The 21,321-nt window shown below is 35.0% G+C and overlaps 1 protein-coding gene across 3 annotated transcripts in view; it reads left to right on the top strand.

Moving 5' to 3' along the window:
* Nucleotides 1-17,684, top strand: part of LOC149543011 (UV radiation resistance-associated protein) — an 81,095-nt gene extending 63,411 nt beyond the window's left edge. For all 3 annotated transcript variants that reach the window (XM_089797943.1, XM_089797941.1, XM_089797942.1), the window contains exon 6: nt 17,275-17,684. In XM_089797943.1, the coding sequence (XP_089654069.1) occupies nt 17,275-17,391 (117 nt within the window). In that variant the 3' untranslated portion in view covers nt 17,392-17,684. The remainder of the gene's footprint in view (nt 1-17,274) is intronic.
* The last annotated feature ends 3,637 nt before the right edge of the window (nt 17,685-21,321 follow it).

The following is a 21,321-nucleotide window of genomic DNA, read 5'->3' as shown; positions in this document are numbered from 1 at the left end:
TAGCAGACAATTTGATTGTAAATGCAATGAAAGTCTTCTAAATGGCAAGAAATTTGGAATTTTTTTAACTTGCAATGTTTGAATAAAATTGTGAAATGTGATGACTTCACAACATCAAATATGACTTCAAGATGGAAGTACTTCAAATTAGATTCTTTTCAATTGAAAATAACAATGAATATATTTTATGAAAATAAGAATGTTTAAAAATGAGAATGCTTATGAATTATGATGATGAATGAACATACTAATTCTATCAAAGGAAAAATATGAAATAATTACCCGTGAGCGGATTATGAATCACGAGTAATATAAAGACCAATGCCAAAATTTAAACGGCAAATAGAATCAATATTATAAGTTTATTATGTACAACTTTAGAAAGTTTTATGCACTTAAACTATAAACAATTTAGTAATCAAGATGCGATAGATCAAATATATATATATATATATATATATATATATATATATATATATATATATATATATATATATATATATATATATATATATATGCAATTTTACACTATTCTAGATTGTGTTTTACTCCCAAGGTATGGAGACAAACTAGACACAAATACATAAACAATTCAATGTTTCACTATATCTATGATAATTGAGTTTAAAATGCTATAAATGACCCTGTTCGCTTATCTGATATTTAAACTATTTACAGAATTTAAAAAATATCTATAAAGGACAAAACATAATAATATCTCCGACTTTAATGCTTTATGCAAATAAAATAAATATGCTTGCTGATTATGCTAGAAAAGAAAATGCAATGAAGACACTCATATTTGATGATTGATCCACTGCAATTCGTTTCCAAAATTGCATATAAAAATTTTGCTCAATGATTCACCACTCACAGGCTTTGTACAAAATCCAGACTTTCCCAATGAGAGAATATAATAAATTTAGAATACTAGAATATCCATATCGCCTTTTTTTTAAGAATGTATATATTGTGTCCTTCGTTCGTTTTTACATCTCATATTTATATATTTCCAACGGTGCTTAACATGGAATCCGAAACAATGCACTGCTCCATATTATAACTGCTTAATTACAATTTCAATTTGTTTAGCACATGATCTTCTGTGGTTAGCTGGAATTTATTATAATTGGAACATAAATCTTTCAGTTAATCCTGTAGACCTAGTAACTATATTCAAGTCGCCTGCAGTTGCTCTCAAAAACCAACTCCTGCAGATATCTCTGTGAATGCTATTGATGTCCACTGTGATTTTTTCCAACACTGCTTTGGCTCTTGTGTCTCCTCTCCTTATATGTTTATTAGACCCATCTCCTACAGCCTCGAAAGATTACATGACTTGATAAATGGCAATGCTTCTCCCCGTCAGCATGTCTCCAAACCTGCAATGACCAGAGAACGATGTTAGAATTTGTTTTATGAATAAACATGAGTCAGCGTTCTACACCCTGTGACCATGAATTTCCTGTGACTTCTAGTGAAATCATGGTTCTTGGGAAAGTTTCGTGACTTGAACGGGTGACACAACATATCAAAGCCCACAATACAGTCCAAATCAAGAGGAAGATGGCGATATTTTGTCCAGACATTCCTTGCCTATGATTTAATGCGGCAAGCCATCACTTATAATTAGCGCCTTTCACAATATTACTTCGTGGACATTTGATAACTCCACCACAATACTAAACCACATGAGAGAAGAAGAAAAACGTCCGAATGAACTTTCAAAATGTGTCTGACTCCATCATCAATCATAATGAAATCCTGAAACATGAAACATTTTCGCAAGCCTGGTAATCATCAGTGACTTTCCGTTTTGAAGATCAGGTGACCAAGTCACATTTTCAAAGAGCTCTCTCTTATGATTCTTATTGTTGTAGCTTATTTGGGTTCATTTGTTCTCAAGCTATACCTCTGAATTGAGAAATAATCTGAGTTCTGACTTTTACTCTGCAACAAATGTTAGGAAACATTACCATATAAACGACTCATCGTGATTGCTCAGAGATGCCATCACTGTATAATGTCCATTTGCTAATATTTTTTTATTTGTACTGGTAATTTTATGTCGCCATCTTCTCCTGTTATCTTCAAACTTGCAGTAAAGGTAAATATATCTCTTCCTTAGAACATGGCATAAGGAATAGTCCAGAAATATTTGACTATCTTAGATAAAGATATTATCTTCTTCCACTATAGGATCACCATTGAAGAAAAGCCTGAATTTTCCCTTTATGAATAAGCTTGAAAATACTTTATTTATTTCCAGATTTTACAGTCTTGGTAAAGATCTTGAAAATAAACTGGCTTTAAAACACAGTGTCTCTAACTGGATATTCAATGTCCTCTGTTTTATCTACTTTCAAATAATCTCTCATTTCTTGTGCAGCAGGCTCATAGACTTTTTGAAGCAAAAATAATAGCAGGATTAGTCTGAAGCAATGATATGTAGATTTCCACTGTCATAGTTTCGATCGATAAAATGTAAAGATTACTAAATCTTGATATAACACAAATACACAAATGGAGCCCCTAAATTTTGCAAAATTTAGGGATCCATCAAGACCCTTGAGCACTAGGGTAGATTTGAACACCCTCTTTCAAAATGGGGTTTCTTCAATCCACTTGTGTAGCTCATTGAGGCTTGACCAAAGCCCTTTGAACCTCCCGATTAGACCTAGTACAAAATACCTCTCATTTTTTACCACCTAATTTATTGCCTCCTCATCTAACATGGCCATTACAGCTTACTTTGGCATGTCCAAATCAACCTTCTCAGATTCACTGCTAATATTTGGCTCTTTTTCTCTACAAAATCCTCTTCTTGGCAGCTTCCTGGCTAGTCCTTTTGGCTCTCCCATTTTCTGCCAATTGTTCTGAGCCTTCACTGTCCATGCTGAACATGCACTCCCTCATAGACATCTCCACACACTTTACCCTTCCTCCTTGGAACATTGCAGTGAACCTGCATTCATCCAACGGGCGAAAAAGCCCTAGCCATGGGAAGATATAGAAGTAACGACATCATGCTCTTCTCATTTTTGTAATGGATTTATATTTTTATTAATAAGAATAAAATAAAATAAATTATGCGAATAAAAATTGATTAATTTTAATGAATGGTCAAAGAAATAAAGAGTTATGACTAATTGAAGGATTAAGGTATAGAGGAGAGATCATTCTATGAGAAAAAGACATGAAGCAATTAATTGATTTGGAAATAAAAGATCATTCTCAAAAGGAAAAAATGAAGGCTGGTGACTCCTAAGAAATGGATATAAGGGGCAAATCATTTCATTGAGAGAATCATGGAATACATCATCAATTCATAGAGGAAACATCATTGAACTAACCAATTGGGAATAGAATCTTCTGTAACTTTGCAAGAAAATTAAATTATATTTAAAGAGTAATGATAGTGTGTAACTCTTCCTTAAAGAAGATATATACATATAGAGATCATTTTGTGAAAGCTATCAAATCAGCAAATCAATTCAAGCATTGATCATCCAAGAAATCTTTCAAGCATCAAATCATCAAAGCATTAAACCATTCAAGCATCATTAAAAAATTGACTTATCTATCCATCAAGGAATATCAATCATCCAAAGCAATCAGCAATAATGTTGTAGATACATCAATCAATTAGGTTTGAGTTTGATGAAATCCCTTCCAAGTTCAAGATAGAAAAGGACAAAAATTGTTATTACTTTTATTGAGCTTGGACGAGAATCCAAATATTTGTCAAGGAAGACAAAAAATTTCCAAGGTGGACCAAGAGTTGGAAGGACAAAACCATTCCATGATGTTAATGAGCACAAAAACCATCCAAGGTGGACTAAGAGTTGGAAGTACAAAAACCCCTCCATGCCCTTGAATTGCCACTGTTGAGTTAGGAATGAAAACCTCTAATTCAGCAGATTTATAAGCTTTTTCAAAGAATTCACAATATGATTGATTTTGAGAATTATGCTAGAATTTATGAATCTGAATATTATCATAAATTCTTAATCTTTGAAAAGGCTAAATAATATTATATTAAGGCAAAAATTAGAAATATCTCAAAAAGGACATTACGATTGGTATTAGAACAGTGATCCTACCAGAATGTGGGGTCAAGATAAAAGGCAGATGCATTCTAATCAAAGAGATTTTAATGTCAACAAAAGGAAGAGAACATGGGTCCTATTCAAGAGGTATTGTACAGAACAGTTGTCCAATGCAACAATCATCAACCACTAATTCAATCAATGTTTAAAACATAGTTCCATCTAGCTTCTTGACAAGGGGACACAAGGACGTGGGGATGGGTTTCAGGGACCAGAGGATCAAGGGCCTAAATTTGGTCATGGTTAGGAGACAGTAGAGGGAATGTGGCATAGTGGCAGATGGGGGCGGCACCGATATAAAATAGAGGCGAATTGAAATGTTCAAGGCAAAATCTTTAATTTAACATCTCTGCAAGTGCCCCTATGAAAGACAAATTAGTTTTCACAAAGTTAAAGGTTGCAATTAATATGTAATTGCATGTGCCATAGAGCAAGTGATTTGACGGCATCCTGATGGAGGTGGCAGATGTGGTGGTGTTGTGGAGGAATGTTTCCTCCAAGCTCTCAAGTCTTGGAAATGTCCCCATATAGGGGACATTTTGTTTTGGGGAGGGGGATGCGTCCCCATGGAATACTGGTTTAAATTGGAACCAAAACATACACATGTTTACAATGGAAACAATGACACGCTTTATTTATTCTCAAAAACTGATTGTATCAGATGAATTGGTATATCTCTATCACGTCAATCATTTCTGTTTTTTACCAAGTTTGAGCACACCTTTTCACCTATCTCAATTATCAATTGTAACAATATAACTCATTCTACCTCTAATTGTATCAGATGTTTTGGCAGATATCTACCACGTCAATCATTTCAGTTTTTACCAATTTTAAGCTCACCATTTCTCCAATCTCAATTTTCATTTGTAATAAGATAGCTCATTCTACATCTAATTGCATCAGATGGTTTGGGCCTTGGCAGATTTCTATCATGTCAATCATTTCAGTTTTTAAACCAATTTCAAGCACACCATTCCTCCAATCTCAATTCTCAATTGTAACAAGATAACTCATTCTCTATCTAACTCATCTTATGTACTTTCCTGTCAACTTTTTTTGAGGCTGCACTTACTTCCACAAAGGATTCCCTCACTCACGATCTTTACAATCCTTGTTCTTAAAGATATTAAAGCTGTCCACTTTTTTTAATCCCAAAAGAAAACCTTACATTTAAACTCAATTTTTATTATCATGTTCCTGTATGTTAGAGAAGATAAAACACTTCGCGTTCTAGATGCTATACACAGAAAACCTTTGACAAAGGAAATACATGACAATCTTTATCTCAAAGTTTAGGACTGCATGGTTATATTTCAGTTCAAATCACCATCATAAAGATGGAATTCTGATACATGTTGCTTCCTTCTGCTGTGTTTTAATTCTCTTATGCATTACCGTCATATCTATTAGTTCTAAAGTTTGAACTTCTGCTTTGAGGCCTTTGAAGCACTCTTTAATAACCTCATAAATTTTTTCTCAATTCATCTTGACCATTGAACTAGTCTCACCATCAAAAATTAACATGCTTTTCTATTTCTTTCAAGTAATTAAACACTGTTTGCAAGATTTTAATCCTCACCATGGTTATCTGGCTAGTTGTCCTACTTGGATGGTCTGTTGAAATGCATTTTAAAGACCTTGAGTGGTCCATATACTGTAGATTGGCTAAAATCTTCTTATACATCATCCATCTAAAAGACTTTTACTCTTCCCTCCATGAATGATCTTCTTTTTTGGTGCCTTTTGAATCCAAGCCCTTCAAATCTTTAAAGGCTCAAAATAATTTCTTTTCACTAGATCATGTCTAATCTGATGGCTTGTGTCCCTTAACATTTAGAAAACTGAAACGTTTGTTGAGTCATTGAGTGCACCAAAAGCTGTCGATCAAATTTTGGACCCGTGGTTTTCACCCCTCTTCTAGTTCAAGCTGAAACAAAAAGGTTTCTTTGATCGTTAATTTTAATTTTAGAAGTTAATTCTACAGTTCTATGACATTCTTGACAATAGAATTGAATGTTTTGGTTGATGATGTACTAGGTTGTAATAGTAAATACTTAATTGAAAATTATAGGAAGGTTTGACAAAGAGGATAATAAAAAAGGAAACAAATATGGAAAGGAGAACAACAAACAAAAATCTGAGAAGAAGGACAGGAGGAGATCCCAAAATGATTTGATATATAGTGTAAGAATCAGAGACCTTCTAACCTATCATCTTCCTTTACGTTGATGAAGTGTATAAACTCAAATATTTGCGTTTTTTAATCTTTTGACAAAAGCTATATCATGAGGGCTTTTAGTAACAATAAGGGGGATTCAGATTTCTTACCACTATAAGAAAATAATGTTGTAGGGTTTCATTTGGATAATGTTTTCAGGTTTGTTTGGAATAACTCTAATTTTCAATCATACTAAGAGAAAAGTATTACGAAGCAATTGGAAAATATTTGCTTGATATTAGCAATGATCAAGTGATCAATTTATACAAGACACTGAGCTATGTTTCCTTAGGAAACAATCGTAAAGAAAAGAAACATGAAACTGAATATTAGAAACATTCTAATATATACAGGAGATTACAATAGATAACCTTTAGATACTAAACATAGATAATAGAAGCTCTTTATTATTGTAATGCACTCCCTTAATGGTTAATCTATCAAGAGCATGAAGCTGTCAAAAGGCGTAAAAGACAGATTTTGTCCGCTCAGTGTGCTCCACACTATTTGGATAATGTTTTCAGATTTTTTTGAAATAACTCTAATTTTTAATCATACTAAGAGAAAAGTATTACAAAGTAATTGAAAAATATTTGCTTGATATTAACAACGATCAAGAGATCAATTTATACAAGACACTGAATGATATTTCCTTAGGAAACAATCATAAAGAAAAGAAACATTCTAAATATTAGAAACATTCTAATACTTACAAGAGATTACAATAGATAACCTTTAGATACTAAACATAGATAATAGAAGCTCTTTATTATTGTAATACACTCCCTTAATGGTTAATCTATCTAGAGCACGAAGCTGTCAAAAGGAAGATTTTGTTTGCTTAGTGTGCTCTGCACTATTTGCTGTGGGCTGCGAACCGGATTGCTTAGATAGGGCAGCTAAGCGCTTCCGACATTGAACCTTGATGCGCCTATACTTGTGTCAATAGTTGCATTGAATGGTCTTTTTCTTGGAGCCTTCTAAAGCTGGAGTAGAGGACCTCTGCTGAGAAGACTGCTGTGAATGAGACTTGCCCTTGTCCTTTTAAAAGGATTCAACAACAAAGGCTTGCTCTGTGGAGGTGGAGCTGAAATTGCCACTAAACTGTTGTTTCCAGCAATCTTGCTGAAGTAAAAGCATGCAGAGATTTGTGAACTTTAGATCAACACCACTAGAAGTGATGTTGAGAGTCTCGATAAAATGCTTGTAGGACTTGGGTAAACTTTTGAGGGTTATAACTTATGACCATAATGCCCTCTTCCTCCATCTTGTGTCCAATGGCAAGCTACTGCTCCCTGATTTCCTGAATCCTATTCAGGTAATCCTGGAGTGATTCCCATTCATCCATGACAATAGAAAACAAAGTGAAGGGCACAAAATATACTGAGAGGGGAGGGGAGGGGAGGGGTGAATCAGTATATTGATATTTTTTGCCAATTTAAAAATTTGTATTCATAATATTATTTTAGATACATAAATTAACAATTATACATTTGAGCACGAAAACACATTTTACATGGAAACCCAATGCGGGAGAAAACCACGGCAAATAATTACTTCTATATAACTTTGAATCTTTTTGCAATATGTTTGTAGGCTCCGACCTACAAGAGGCTCCAACCTCGATTTTACGAGCGCCAACCCGTTGGAAGCTACAACTCCCACAGTTTGTAGGCTTCAACCTACTGGAAGCACCTACTCCCACTTTTGATATTAAATCTGAAACTCCACCTCTTTTCTTTGTTGCTTTTACAACTGATGATGGAACTATGTAATTTCTTTTGTCTTTGAAGTCAGCCAATACTTCTTCAATTGATATATAATTTTGGACTCCTCACTCTTCTTTACTAACTCTGATTAAATATATATCAGATTAGGAATATCTGAATATATTTATTTCTGCTCCTCTCTGCCAAGCTTTTCAAGCTGTTGACTTGTTTTTTGAAATGAAATAACTCTATTTTTATATTTCATTCAATGGAAGATGTGACTTTTCATATTGAAAAGTCTAATCTCTTAAGAATAATAACTTCTCCTTAATAAAAGATCATTTCTTCTAATATAATCACAATCCTTAAATAATTTAATCATTTTAGCTTTTAATAAGATTATCTGGTTCTTATATTGTCTCACCAGTATGATAAATTTTGTATATAATTTTTATATCCACAAACCATTGCTACCAAACTTCAGCGATATATCCATATTTCATTGCCGCACATGTATTCTTTGCCATGAATTTTATTTTCGATAATTTGATTTTATTGACTGACACACAGCCACTGTAATAACATATCGATACTTGATTTATTGTGTGAATAGCTTCTAGGTTAGATGATCTGTGATAAACATTATTCTTCATGCTGTAGATGTTTGGCATATGTTTATTCCACAAACTCATTGTTATTGGCTTTAGCGTAAGTCCAAATTATTCAACCTCGAGACATGATAAGGACTATAAATTGCATAGCAAAAGACTATCAGTATTTTAATAGCTTGCTTAACCTGCTGCCATCCATCAAAACTTTGTTCGAAATTACTATACAATACTTTTATCAGGTATGCAGTCACTCGTAAATAAGAAATGGCTGGAAACTGTTGTTTTAAATTTCTTTGCTTCAAGACACCATCTTCTGATACATATGCTTTTGAAGACTGTAGACGTCACCATTTCCATTCAGATGTTTTCACGCTAATCACTGTTTCTTTCAAACCTAGACATAGCTGCCAATATATACTGACATGGTTCTTACACAGGAAGGGATCTACTATAAATAGTCTCCGTATAAGACTTTTGTAAATGTTCATGACTTCTGTTTGCTCCTTAACAATTCTTTCATATCACTGTATATATTCACTTCTAATTTCACTGATATTTTTAATTTTATATGGTCCTAATACTATCATTGCTGCATATATTTTTATCAAGTCCTTTGAGAACACAAATCATAATTCAGACCTGTGATATGTACATCTGTAGTTATGTTATTGCACATACTTCATATTGAAATCGAACAGGGTATTCATTGTCCATTATATTCTCATCACCGCTTCTTTGTATTTAATATGTTTGCTATCAATTTATTGGCTTTTGTTCATTCATATTTGACTCCCTTGTACCATATAATTGTTTTGATTCATATTCATTGAGCCTTCATTTTGTTGTCTTTCTAATCATATTTATTGCCTTCAAATAAACTGCCCTTGATGAATATAGTCACTGCTCCTCATGTTTTATAACAGTATCACAGTTGGTACATCCTGTCACTGCCTGAAGTCATTCATTCCAAATGCACATGAATTCTAATTCAAGTTCATCTCTGTGTAAGACTGAATGTTTGCTTCTTTTTTATCTAATCTACTCTATCAATATTCATACTTCAGAATTTCTCAATTATATTTACCATTTCAACTATATTTTACACTATGGCTTGTCCCTGATATTAATCTTCTTCTTATCTGAACAATCCTGATGACATCAATGACAATATCTCAACACAAATTGTTCTTGAGAAAGAAGGCTTTGCTTTTGTCTAAAGTCTCATGAAGTTTCTTGATATGCTCCCATATCTTGAAAGTTGTTTTGCTGGATGGAACTTGAGGGAGCTGATCATCAGCTACGGATAATTTGAGAAGCGTCATTGCCTCTCGATTATTATGATCATGTGTAATCTGATTAGGACCAACTTGAGTAGGTCGAGTTTTAGTACCTAGAACCACCTGATCGCTGCTGCAATATTCGAAGATGGTTAGCATCCGCTGTTTCCACGTGCAATGATTGTGATCGTTGAACTTTTGATTTCCCTCGAGCAAAATATTAGTTAGAGATGCCATAGCACATTTTTTCAGTGAAAAAGTGTGAAAATCTGTTAAGGCACATACTTCGAGGCAAAAAAGTGGGAGACCCAAAAAAATGAAGAGGTACCCAAATAGAGCTCAAAAAACCTAAAAAGAATATGTTGTTGGATTCTGGATCTGTTGGTTCAAAAATCAAGGCACAAAATCTAAGGCACCTAGAAAAAATAGACAACCCAATTGAGCTCTCAAAAAACCCATCATCTATAATTTTTTTATCCGGTATAGAAAATTAGGGTTTTGACCAAAACAATGGTGCGGATTTGCAAATCAAAATGATGATTTTGGGTGTGAATCGAGACTAGAGGATTGTAAGAACCTTAGACATTTCCAAACACTGCAAAAAATCACTTTTTTTTTTAATAATGGTAAAAACGGGCCACAAAACAGATGCACAATTTTTAGAGAAATTTGGAAGCGAGCGGCAGAAATATTTGGGTGTGAGTCGTAGAGAAATGATGCCCAACAAACCTCTACGTGAACAACAGAGAATAACCCTCGACTGTTAGAGGATTCAATCATACTAGTTGTAAATAGAAGGGTGCGAGTTTCCAGACCAGAAAAAATCGTGAGTTACAGACAAAATGACAACTTTTTGGCAGAAAACCCTAGTTGAACTAGAGGTTTTGGAAGTAGATATGCGTGAAAAATAATTTCAAAAATAAAAGGTGGATAATTTTGACAAAGAAATTATAGTTATTTTCGAAACTTTTTAGAGTATTGGCTTTGATACCGTATTACAAAGTAATTGAAAAATATTTGTTTGATATTAACAGTGATCAAGGGATCAACTTATACGAGAGACTGAACGATGTTTCCTTAGGAAACAATCGTAAAGAATAGAAACTTTCTATTCTAGAAACATGAAACTAAATATTTGAAATATTCTAATATTCGCAGAGATTCCAATAGATAACCGTTAGATACTAAATAGAGATAATATAAACTATCTATTATCGTAATAAAAAGGTTGTACTACTAAACCCTTGTAATAGAGGAATCTAGATTATTATTGAAATTAACAATATCAAGTTTGGTATCTATGCTATTTATGGCACCAATGGTTATAGAAAGAGAATTGACCTTTGGAAGATGGACAGCCTCTTGGGGAGAGGAATTCTTCTGATTTGGAAAAGCAACGAATGGTATTTTTGGTTACAGGTAAAAAACATATTGAAGATTTTTGATCCATTAACAAAAAACGTTTAAAACAAATCCGGTTCATATGGTGCTATTCCAAAATGACCAAAAAATTGACTTGTGAAAAACACTTTTGCTTTGGAAATGATACAAAAAGTAATAGCATTCAAGTTTACCTTGTACTACATTTTTACTTGGTTAGCTGGGTTTGCTCTCTCCCCCCCCCCGCCTGGGTACGAACTGGTACAGTTCGCAGTCTGGTCTGGCCGGAGTTCAACATTGGGGACCTTCTGACTTGGTGCCAAGACAGTTGGACCTGGGCGAATTGGTCTAGGCCAGATCAAATCAAGGTTGCACTGGGCCCCATGGACAGCTAAAAAGTGCTTTTTTGCAAATTTAATAAACTTTTCGTGTCTTTAACCCTAAAAAGTATAAGTGAAAGGCTTATGTTGGCTTCTAACTATTATTTGTGGTGTACAAATAGGTTATTTAAAATTTTGTCTTGAGCAAGAGTTTAAATCATATGATTTTATGATACTATGTGACATTCTAATTTTAACTCATGCTTCTGGGTTTCATATATATATATAATTCTTACATGTTTTTGTACGAATAAACCCAAACCCCTTTCCAAAATTTTTCTGTACCAACAAACCAGTTATTCAAACTCAAACGTCAAATAGAATTCGAACTTGGCATTTTTATCATAGTTAGTCATACCCATACCCCTGGGACGCATATCGGGTATTGGTATGTGTATCCCATACCAGGCACTCAGTGGAGAGCATCATAGCGAAGGACTTTGATTATGATTTCTGATTCTTGTTTCAGTTTTTTGTTTGCGTATCAGCTTTCTGTTTATCAAGCCTATTTTAATATGTAATCACGAATCTGTTTGAAACTTTGATACAATGAATGTATGGCATTTCAATTTGTGTATTAATCTTCAAAGCTAGTGTTTGACAGTAAACTTGATCACTTTTCTTGTTTTTTAAACTCAATGTCAATAGATTTTCAGATTTTCTATAAAATGTTAAATTTCATAAAAGAAAATTGATGTACTGAAAGTACCTTTGTCTCCTATTGTGTAAAAAAAGCAGTACCCGCACCCTGCACCTGCACGCATTCTGGAGTACCCAAGTACTCCGTCTCAGTGCAACCTTGGTTTTTATGCTCCTGAAAAGAACTTTAAAAAAAAATTGATTTAGAAAATAATAACACTGAAGTTCGTCCTTATATAATGTCTGCCAGCCACCCTACTGAAGATAATATTTTGGTTAATGGCATGAAGAACAATGATAAGATTAGAAGAAAGATTGTTTAAAGTTCAAACGTTATACTGAGTTGTAAAAAATTAAAGATTGTATAGAGGGTTTCAAGGCCTTGAGAAATAGCAATAGGGATGCCAACTTCAACATACAACAAAAATGCAAATTGTTTACCACTTGCAATGTCAGGAAGCCACCCTTGAATTCTCTCTGGCAATGGCACCATTATGTTGGGCATGAGTTGATTGGATGCAAACCTGAACACAGCAATAAATGGGAAATATCTATCATTGACAACAATGGTAGACCCCTTCAGATTATCTTTGACAATGATGCCATTTTGTTGGGCCCAAGTTGACAGGAGGTTAATTTTAAGATACAACAAAATGTGAAAATGCTACCACTGACAATGATTATTCATCACTTCAGATTATCCCAGCAATGATGCCATTCTGTTGGGTCCTGAAATTGTTGCTTCACTTCCTAGAATCAAATCTCACTCACGAGAGCAAGGTGGTTGTTATGAAACTGAAAGTGAAATCAACAAATAATAGAGGGTTAAAGACCAACTCTACAAGAGTGGGTTAGGTCTCCTACACTTCAAGCTTAGTTTAGATTTTAGAGAGTATTCTTATAGTTATACCTTGACAGGTATTGAGATCATGCAAAATGAATGATGTCTCTGTCCCAAAGACTGTTAGTAAACCTTGAATAATTGGTTGCATATAACACCTATATAGCTGATACCAACATACAATCATAACTCACAGAAAACAAATGCATCTGAGGCTCACTGAAGATAGATCATTGGTTACAACACTAGGTTGTGACTTTACAAAAAAGTACTACTATACTGGTTTGTCTTTTGATTCTAAAGGTGTGAGATTAGTGAGGGTTTTTTGCCACACATTGAGAAGGAGAACTGGAATAAATGAGATTAGTGAGGGTTTTTTGCCACACATTGAGGAGAATAAAAAAATACAGCCTTGTATTTGTATACAACAAAAATCACAATATTTCCTAACAAATTGTTCTTAGTTATCCACAATATGATTGCTTATATTGAGAGAGATTGCTACAATATTGCCAACATTATCAAAATGCTATTACATTCATCTACCTTAATCCCTTAATCATAAACTCACACCAGCAAATTTGGCCTGGGAAAATGCATGTTTACAACCAATAAATCTTCCTTAATGCACACTTAAAGCCCTCAAGACATTCAACAACAAAGCCCACTTGCAATTGTAATCTTTTTCATTTCCAATTTCTTGTACCGACAAAAGGAATTTAACTGGTGTCAGTGACTGTCCTGTAAGTTTCTGGGTGTTTGGAGAACACACAACAAATCAACCTTCTGAAAATGAGATAAAATAACTTTTCAACAGGGCATAACCTTAATCATTACCACTACAGCATTGTCCAAATGCATGGTTGATGATGAACACTTACTTTTGGTAGTTGAGCTAAACAGTGCCATTAATGCAAGCTGGTGAAGTTGGTGGAAGAGAAGTGTTGTCGAAGCCTGTGAAAAAGTTGCTTTTTGCATTATCAGGCCTCTGAATGATTTGGCATTAAAAAGTTGCTTTTTACATTATTGTGTCTAATGCCTATCATGTGCCAAATGGACCCCAAAATAGGTAGGAGAAGACACAAGATCCCACTGAACATATCATAATTGGGCCATTGGGCATTTGCCTTCTGGCATACAACTTATTGCTTGCCAAATAAGAAGGGGAGGATGAGATGTTGAAAGTCCGATCTTTAAAGATGATTTCAATAGGGTGTGAGTGTGGGGTAATGTCAACATGAATATGAAAGGAGGATTATGTTAGCAAAGGCTCTGATGATGTCAGCACAAAGCCAATCATGGGCATTAGTTGGGAATCAAGAAGTCATGAATCATGCCAAGAGGGGATGTAAGGAAAGAAGAAATATAGATGTCCTGAAGTCTGACAAGGGACTTAAAAGAATTACAATGGAGGACTTCCGACAGCAGACCTCGAGGATAGCACTTACCTCATATTGAAATGGCACGGCGGTAAGGGGAAGACCAACATTTTGAAGTCCAATGAAAGACCTCTGTGACTTTGAAAGAAATGGCCAAGAAGCGAGGTTTAGGAATGTGAAATGAGGCAAGCTAAAGAGGGAATGTAATATAAAAAATGTTGACAGTTCAAAGCCCTACAAGTTTGGCACTTAGGCATTTTCAAAGAGGAATGAATTAGACTTCAGGGTTTGGGGAGGACTTCATGCATTAAGTGAAAGCAATAGAGGAATAGGGAGATGGCCAAAAACCTGATAAGCCAAAGACAAAAATTTGAGGACTCAAGAGGGGCTCAGGGAAACAAAAGGATCAAGGGTAATTAGGAACAAGGGGTATGAAGGTAGAGGAAGGCCAACACTTGGACACAAGACAGACACCAAACTTGACCAAAATTTACACCTTCAACATGGGCAAATGACCGAGGACAAGAGGGGATCAGAACCAGGGGCAAACATGATGACCTTTGTCAAATATCTCAGATTGGCTATCTATAAAGGATCATGCAATGGTCATACTGTATACAGAAGGGGACGGACTCAAGCCAAAAAGGGCATGGCAGGATCGAGCCTACCAAGATCAACATCATACAAAATCAATGCCCAAGCTAAGTGAAGAGCATGTATATTTAATAGGGTAGGATGAAGGAATGTAGGCTGCAGCTGAGCGCAGTGACCACTTGGCTAAAATGGAACCCTAAATAATCTTGTTGTTTGCCAAAGAACGTTTGTTCAATTGGCCTTGCTATTAATATAGCACTAGACCTTAAATTTAGCATCTCTAGTATAAAAAATCCCTGCCCACGTGCTGAGAAATTCATACTTTAAAATTCTCAAATAGAAAACTAATTACCATGCATTTAATGAGCTCTGTGCGTTTTTACCATATACGAAGGGCATGCTCATGTAATTATCAATAATGTGTATGTTATATCGTCCATGCTATCCACAAGTTTACATCATTAGCAACCAATAATGTAGCATGCATAGTATATCCCTTGTCATTACCAGATCCTAATGGCCTACACAGACAATACCTCATTCTCCGATTCTTGAAAACAAACAGTAAACAAGTCCTGTGCAATGACTGTTTTTTTGGCCTATTCATCTTGTAATTGATGTAAATTTAAGCAATAATGCTTATGGCTTAATATCTATACTACCTGGAGGATTGCATCACATACCAACCTCTAATCTGGTATATAAATATTTATACTTCACAATTACCAGATAAATTCTAATAGCTTAGGCATAACAAAGCTGATTCCTGCATTTCCAAAATAATTTTTAAAACCAAAATCTTATGTAATAAGTGAATTTACAGTCTATCATTTACATGGGCAGATTCACGCAGTAATGTTTACAGCATATTGTCCATGCCACAGAGGACAACATAAGCTACCGACCACTAATGTAAAACACATTTTGCATTTTTTACCATTATTGAATAAACTCTAATACGATTATTAAACACACACTAATAGCCCATGCATAGAAAAGCTTATTCCCCTGACATTTCCAAAATAAATTTTAATTTGAAATCCTCCTCTTTCACATACATGGTGTAGATTCATGCATTAATGCATATCGCATAATGTCCATGCCAGCCAAAGACCATGAATGTAGTAAGTTTCTAGATAAAACCAAATAGGAAATGAATAGAAAAATCATTTCCTGAGGTTGTCAAAATAAATGGTTAATTATACACTCTTGTCAATAGTTAATTCTAGTTTCTCTGTCACAGAGAAGGCCCACATATACATATATCTATGTATAAACATATGATATACATATGAATCTATGCATTATTCATGCATGCATATATTTGTAAATATACACATGTACATATATACTTGTGTGGGTATATACACATATACATTTGTGTACATCTATATATGCATACATTTGTACAATGTATAAATGTATAACATATATACACGCACACACAAACATATATACATATATCTGTATGCTACATATGTACATATATACATGAATATGCCTGTCCAGAATCACAGATACATGTATGCATATATACATGTGTTTATATATATTATATACACACATCCATATGTATATACATAAATATATCTGTTATATGCACATTTATACCGGTATACATTTATATGTATGCATACATACACATACAATGTACATGTATAAAAGTTTATACATATATAGATACATACATGCATGTGCGTATATAGATTATGGGTCTATATTTTTATGCATACACGTATATGTATCTTACTATTGAGTTAAACGCTACCATCTATGCAGAGGAAATTGCATCCATGGAATTCTCAATTGTCAATGATAATCTAGAATCTTACGCATTTTGTGAATTTTGTCTGTTTCACATGCATCGGTCAGATGCATGCACTAAACAGAAGAATGTAGTTATTTTGTTAGCGGTTCTTAGTCAGCATAGAATGTGCTTCAGAAAAGTTAGAAGTTATTTTTAATTTTTGAAGCTATCTTCCACTTCCTCGTTATTCTCTTCAGATTTGCCTTTTCCTACGAGCTTAGAGGGGTCTAAGCTTGACATGAGAATCGCATAACTGCTTGATAAATAGACTGCAGCCTTAATTTGTAAACCTGTGATTCTCTTAATTTGTATTTTCTTTGTGAACAGGATTTGGATCAGATGCTAAGCTATTTAGGAGTTCCAACTGTTGGGCCACGGCATACTTTACCAAATTTGAAGAAGCTTATCAGAACTATAAAGTCTGAAGCATATTCAATGTTTTAAAGATTCAAATTTTGAGAGCTCTGGAAATTCATAACAGATGATTTTTCAGTGTTATTAATTCTGTCGGGTTGTAAACTAGGCATCCTTGTGTAAAAAAAATTCTGTGATATTTATAGCTCTGAGCTTAAGATTCTAAGAATGGTAGCTTCATATAATTGTTTCAGATCTGCAAGAAGTTAGTTATTTTTGCAAAAGAACCTGCAGAAGCAACATTTTCAACTTTTACAATCGTTGTATTGACAGTCTTCTTTAGGTGAAAGAATCAAGCAATACACGTGATTACTTTATTGCAATTTGTTTTGTTCCATTTTCTTTCTATAGTTTCAAATATCAGTTTAGGCTGTTGATTAAGACGATTCTTATTTTTGTTGCCTCCTTATTAGTTCTTTTGTCTGCCATCCAACTTGAATGCGTATCTTGATACATGACTATTTGGTAGGTACCTGTTTTGGGGTGATATTGTAATCGATGGTCGAGTTTTTTGATAGTTTAACACGTCTAATTATTTAAAACCATGTCTCCACAGTCCACGAAGATATGTAGTAGATTTCTGGATAAATCTGTCTGCAGAATATTTTCCACTGACATTTGGGTGAATGCAGTATGATCCCAAACATTGATAGAATTTTTTCGTAATAAAGCTTAATTTAGAAATCCACTACATGCCTAATCAATTTAGCATATTGTAAACATATAAGATTCCTTTAGCTTCATAGATATTTTAAATGAACGGCTTCTGTAATTTGTCATCATTGGCGAAAACAGTTTCCTATACCAAGGGGAAACACTGGGTTTATTTTTCAAAAAAAATGTAATATCTTATTTAAGGAAAACGTTTTCGTGGCTGGATAGCCAGGTCCCCCACCCCACAAGAGAATCTGAGAAATTATTACGGGTTGACTCGTACCCTGCCTTGTTGTACTCATCTTTTGTGGCTAAGCACATCCTCTCTTGGAGGTCTACATGGCGTCGTCTTCAAATATTAAGAGACTTCATATGATGTTTCCCTTCTGTATTCGTATTTATTTTATAGCAACATCCTTCCGAAATTTGATAAATTTCATGCTAAGATTTTTCGAGATATTTCATTTAAACTATACCGACTTTGCCTGAAGTGGTTATATTTGATCAACAAAAGCAAAAAAATTAAATAGCGCTAATTAAATTATATAATTAATCATTCATGTCAATACTTTATCATGCTAATTTAAATTTGTAAGATTATTTCACATTCTTTAAAGTTTGCTTATCCATTGTACGATATTTTAAATAACAGAAACTGAAAGAACTAAAGAAATAGACTGGTTGAGTAACATAAGTAATCTTTATTTTCTGGACATCTATTAAAAAATTGAAAAATTGAAAGTTTTAAAATATGAATCACGCAATTTATAATATTTTTAAGATTTACGTTCATCAAACTACATGTCTCCAACTTATGCTTCAAGAATCTTATTGAATGAAGGTGAATCATTTTATACATGTAGAAAATTATTCCAATCGTAACTATTAACTACCGACAATGCAATATTGGATATTATTCTTCCATTCACCCCATATTACATTGATATTAAAAACATAGGATGTGCTATGTAGATCAACCTTTGATATTTTACAAGCGTGCTCTTGGAGTTTTGCTTTTTGAAAAGAGGGAGGGAAAGCAAGGAAATTGCCAATCGAGGGCAATTTGCCAGAACTTTCAAAATCTCATCATGTTTTCCATCAGAGGTCAGAGACAACTAGGAATCTTGTCAACCAAGGCAAAGAATAAAACATACTCGTAGAAAAGAGGGAATGAAATGTAAAAATTGAATGGTCATGGAGATAATACAGCAGGTTAAGATTTCTGCCTGTTAAAGGCCTACAAGAGTTTTTCCTATCTTTGCTAAAGACAATTATACAGGAAAGGTTTATTGAATGAGGGCCCGTTTGGTTCATGGCAGATGATGGGAAGTGGCTTTTTCATAATTCAGATTTTTTGCATTTGTTTCAAAATTGGCAAAATGAAATTATAATACCAAATTTCTAATTTTGTCTCAAAATCAGGTTATCAGACTTCCCACTAACAACTAGAATTGAAAATCAAAACCTGACACACTTTTTAAGGAGTGTAAATTGTTAGCCGACTGGATGGTTCTGGCGGTGTTTCTGTAGCCGACGGAATGACTGTCGTCGGTGTTTTATATTTTGTAGCCGACGGGTAAATAGTTTGTAGCGGATGTAATGTTGTGGCCGACGGACTCCTTCGGGAAGGTTTGGCGGTAGTATTTATATCCCGTCTGGAATCATTGTAAAGCATCATCATCTTCTATTATGGATCTTATCTTATCAAGCATAATGTAATGTCTGGCATATGCGAATATAATTCTGCTATTCTGTTCCATTGTCTGCATGTGTTGATTTTTTTACCAGTACGGTAAATATTTGGTGCCGTTGCCTTATGAATTTGGAAGGTGGGAGGAATGAAGATTAATGCCAAATTAGCTTAACAAAGATCAGAATAAGGTCAAGGAAAAATATGGAACTCGTACTGCGCAAGAGAATTTAATTCTGGCACAGCAAGCCGAACGCCGACGGAGATTTCAGAAGATTGCCGACGGAAACCGAAACACCGAAGAATTGTTGGAGGAGACTCGGCAGCGGGTGGAATTGGTGGAAGAAGCACAGGGGGAGTTCTTGAATTTGTGTTCGCCGAGGCAGGAAAATTCAGACGGAAGAGCATCAACTCGCACCGCTTGCAGTGCCCAGGGAACACAAGCGTGGAGTGACCTCTTCGTCCGAGATAGACTTCCGCGGGAAACAACTTCCGAAGATCCTTCTTCTTCACCAAGGTTCACAGCTGTCGACACCTCCGGTGTGGGAGTTCAGATTGCTAGTGTGGGAGTGCAGACCGTCGGTGTGGGAGTGCAGACCTCCAGTGTTGGAGCAAATAGCGCAGGACCCAGTAACGCCTCTCTACCAACTTCAGTTGTGATGGTGGGACCCAAAGAAAAGCTGCTGAAGTTTGAGGGCGATGGTACAGCCGACCCCATCCGACATTGTAAGACATGTGAGACGATCTGGCGGGCAAATGGAACCACAGATGCCAACGAATGGGTCAGGCAATTTCCAGCAACCCTACGGGGTGTGGCGATTGATTGGTTTTTAGATACGGATCCACAAAAGCTAAATAGCTAGGATAACATTAAAAAGGAGTTCCTGGCAGAATTTAAACTCTTGCAGGATGATAATGAAATCGTAGCAGAGATTTTCAATACCAAACAGGGGAAGCACGAAACTCTCTGCGTCTACGCCCAGAGATTAAAAGACTTAATAAACAAAATGGAAAGCAAGCCGACGGATGGGTTACAAAAAAGATGGTTCATGGCCGGCTTACGCTCGAAGTTGTGGAGGAAAATGAAAATTGTACCACCGTTGTCATATGTGGATGCGTATAATAGAGCACCGGACCTTGAAAGTGAGCAGAAGACAAAGAAGAAGAAAACTAGCTCCTTTGATTTTGATGACGATGAGCTTGCCAGAGATGATAGTAGCGACGATGAAGGCAGTAGCAAGGTGGTCCGCGCCCTACAGAAGGATATCATCCGCATGATGAAGGAATTTAAAAACATGCAGAAGGAGCCAAACGGTAGTGAGTTGTGGTGCACGGACTGTAAGACCGACGGTCATACTAAATGATCGTGTCCAAAGAACCAATTTTGTGACATTTGTCAGATCATAGGCCATTCGACAAAAGAGTGCCCCTTTAACATGAAGACAAGAGGATCTCTGCAGGTGTTTCTTACATAGGAGGCTTCCCTGTCGGGCAGTAGTGGAAATACAAATAGTGCAGGTGCCACATCCAGAGGGTACATGAATAATAACAGAGGGCAAAATAACAACAATGCGAATAATAACAATATTAATGGGAGCCGTAGTCAAACTCAGTAT

Source organism: Cupressus sempervirens, chromosome 8 (assembly GCF_028749045.1).
Source record: "Cupressus sempervirens isolate cs-2001-9-10 chromosome 8, ASM2874904v1, whole genome shotgun sequence".
NCBI classification, from domain to species: domain Eukaryota; kingdom Viridiplantae; phylum Streptophyta; class Pinopsida; order Cupressales; family Cupressaceae; genus Cupressus; species Cupressus sempervirens.
The sequence above is the reverse complement of the archived record's forward strand: the minus strand, read 5'-3'. Positions and strand labels throughout refer to the sequence as shown.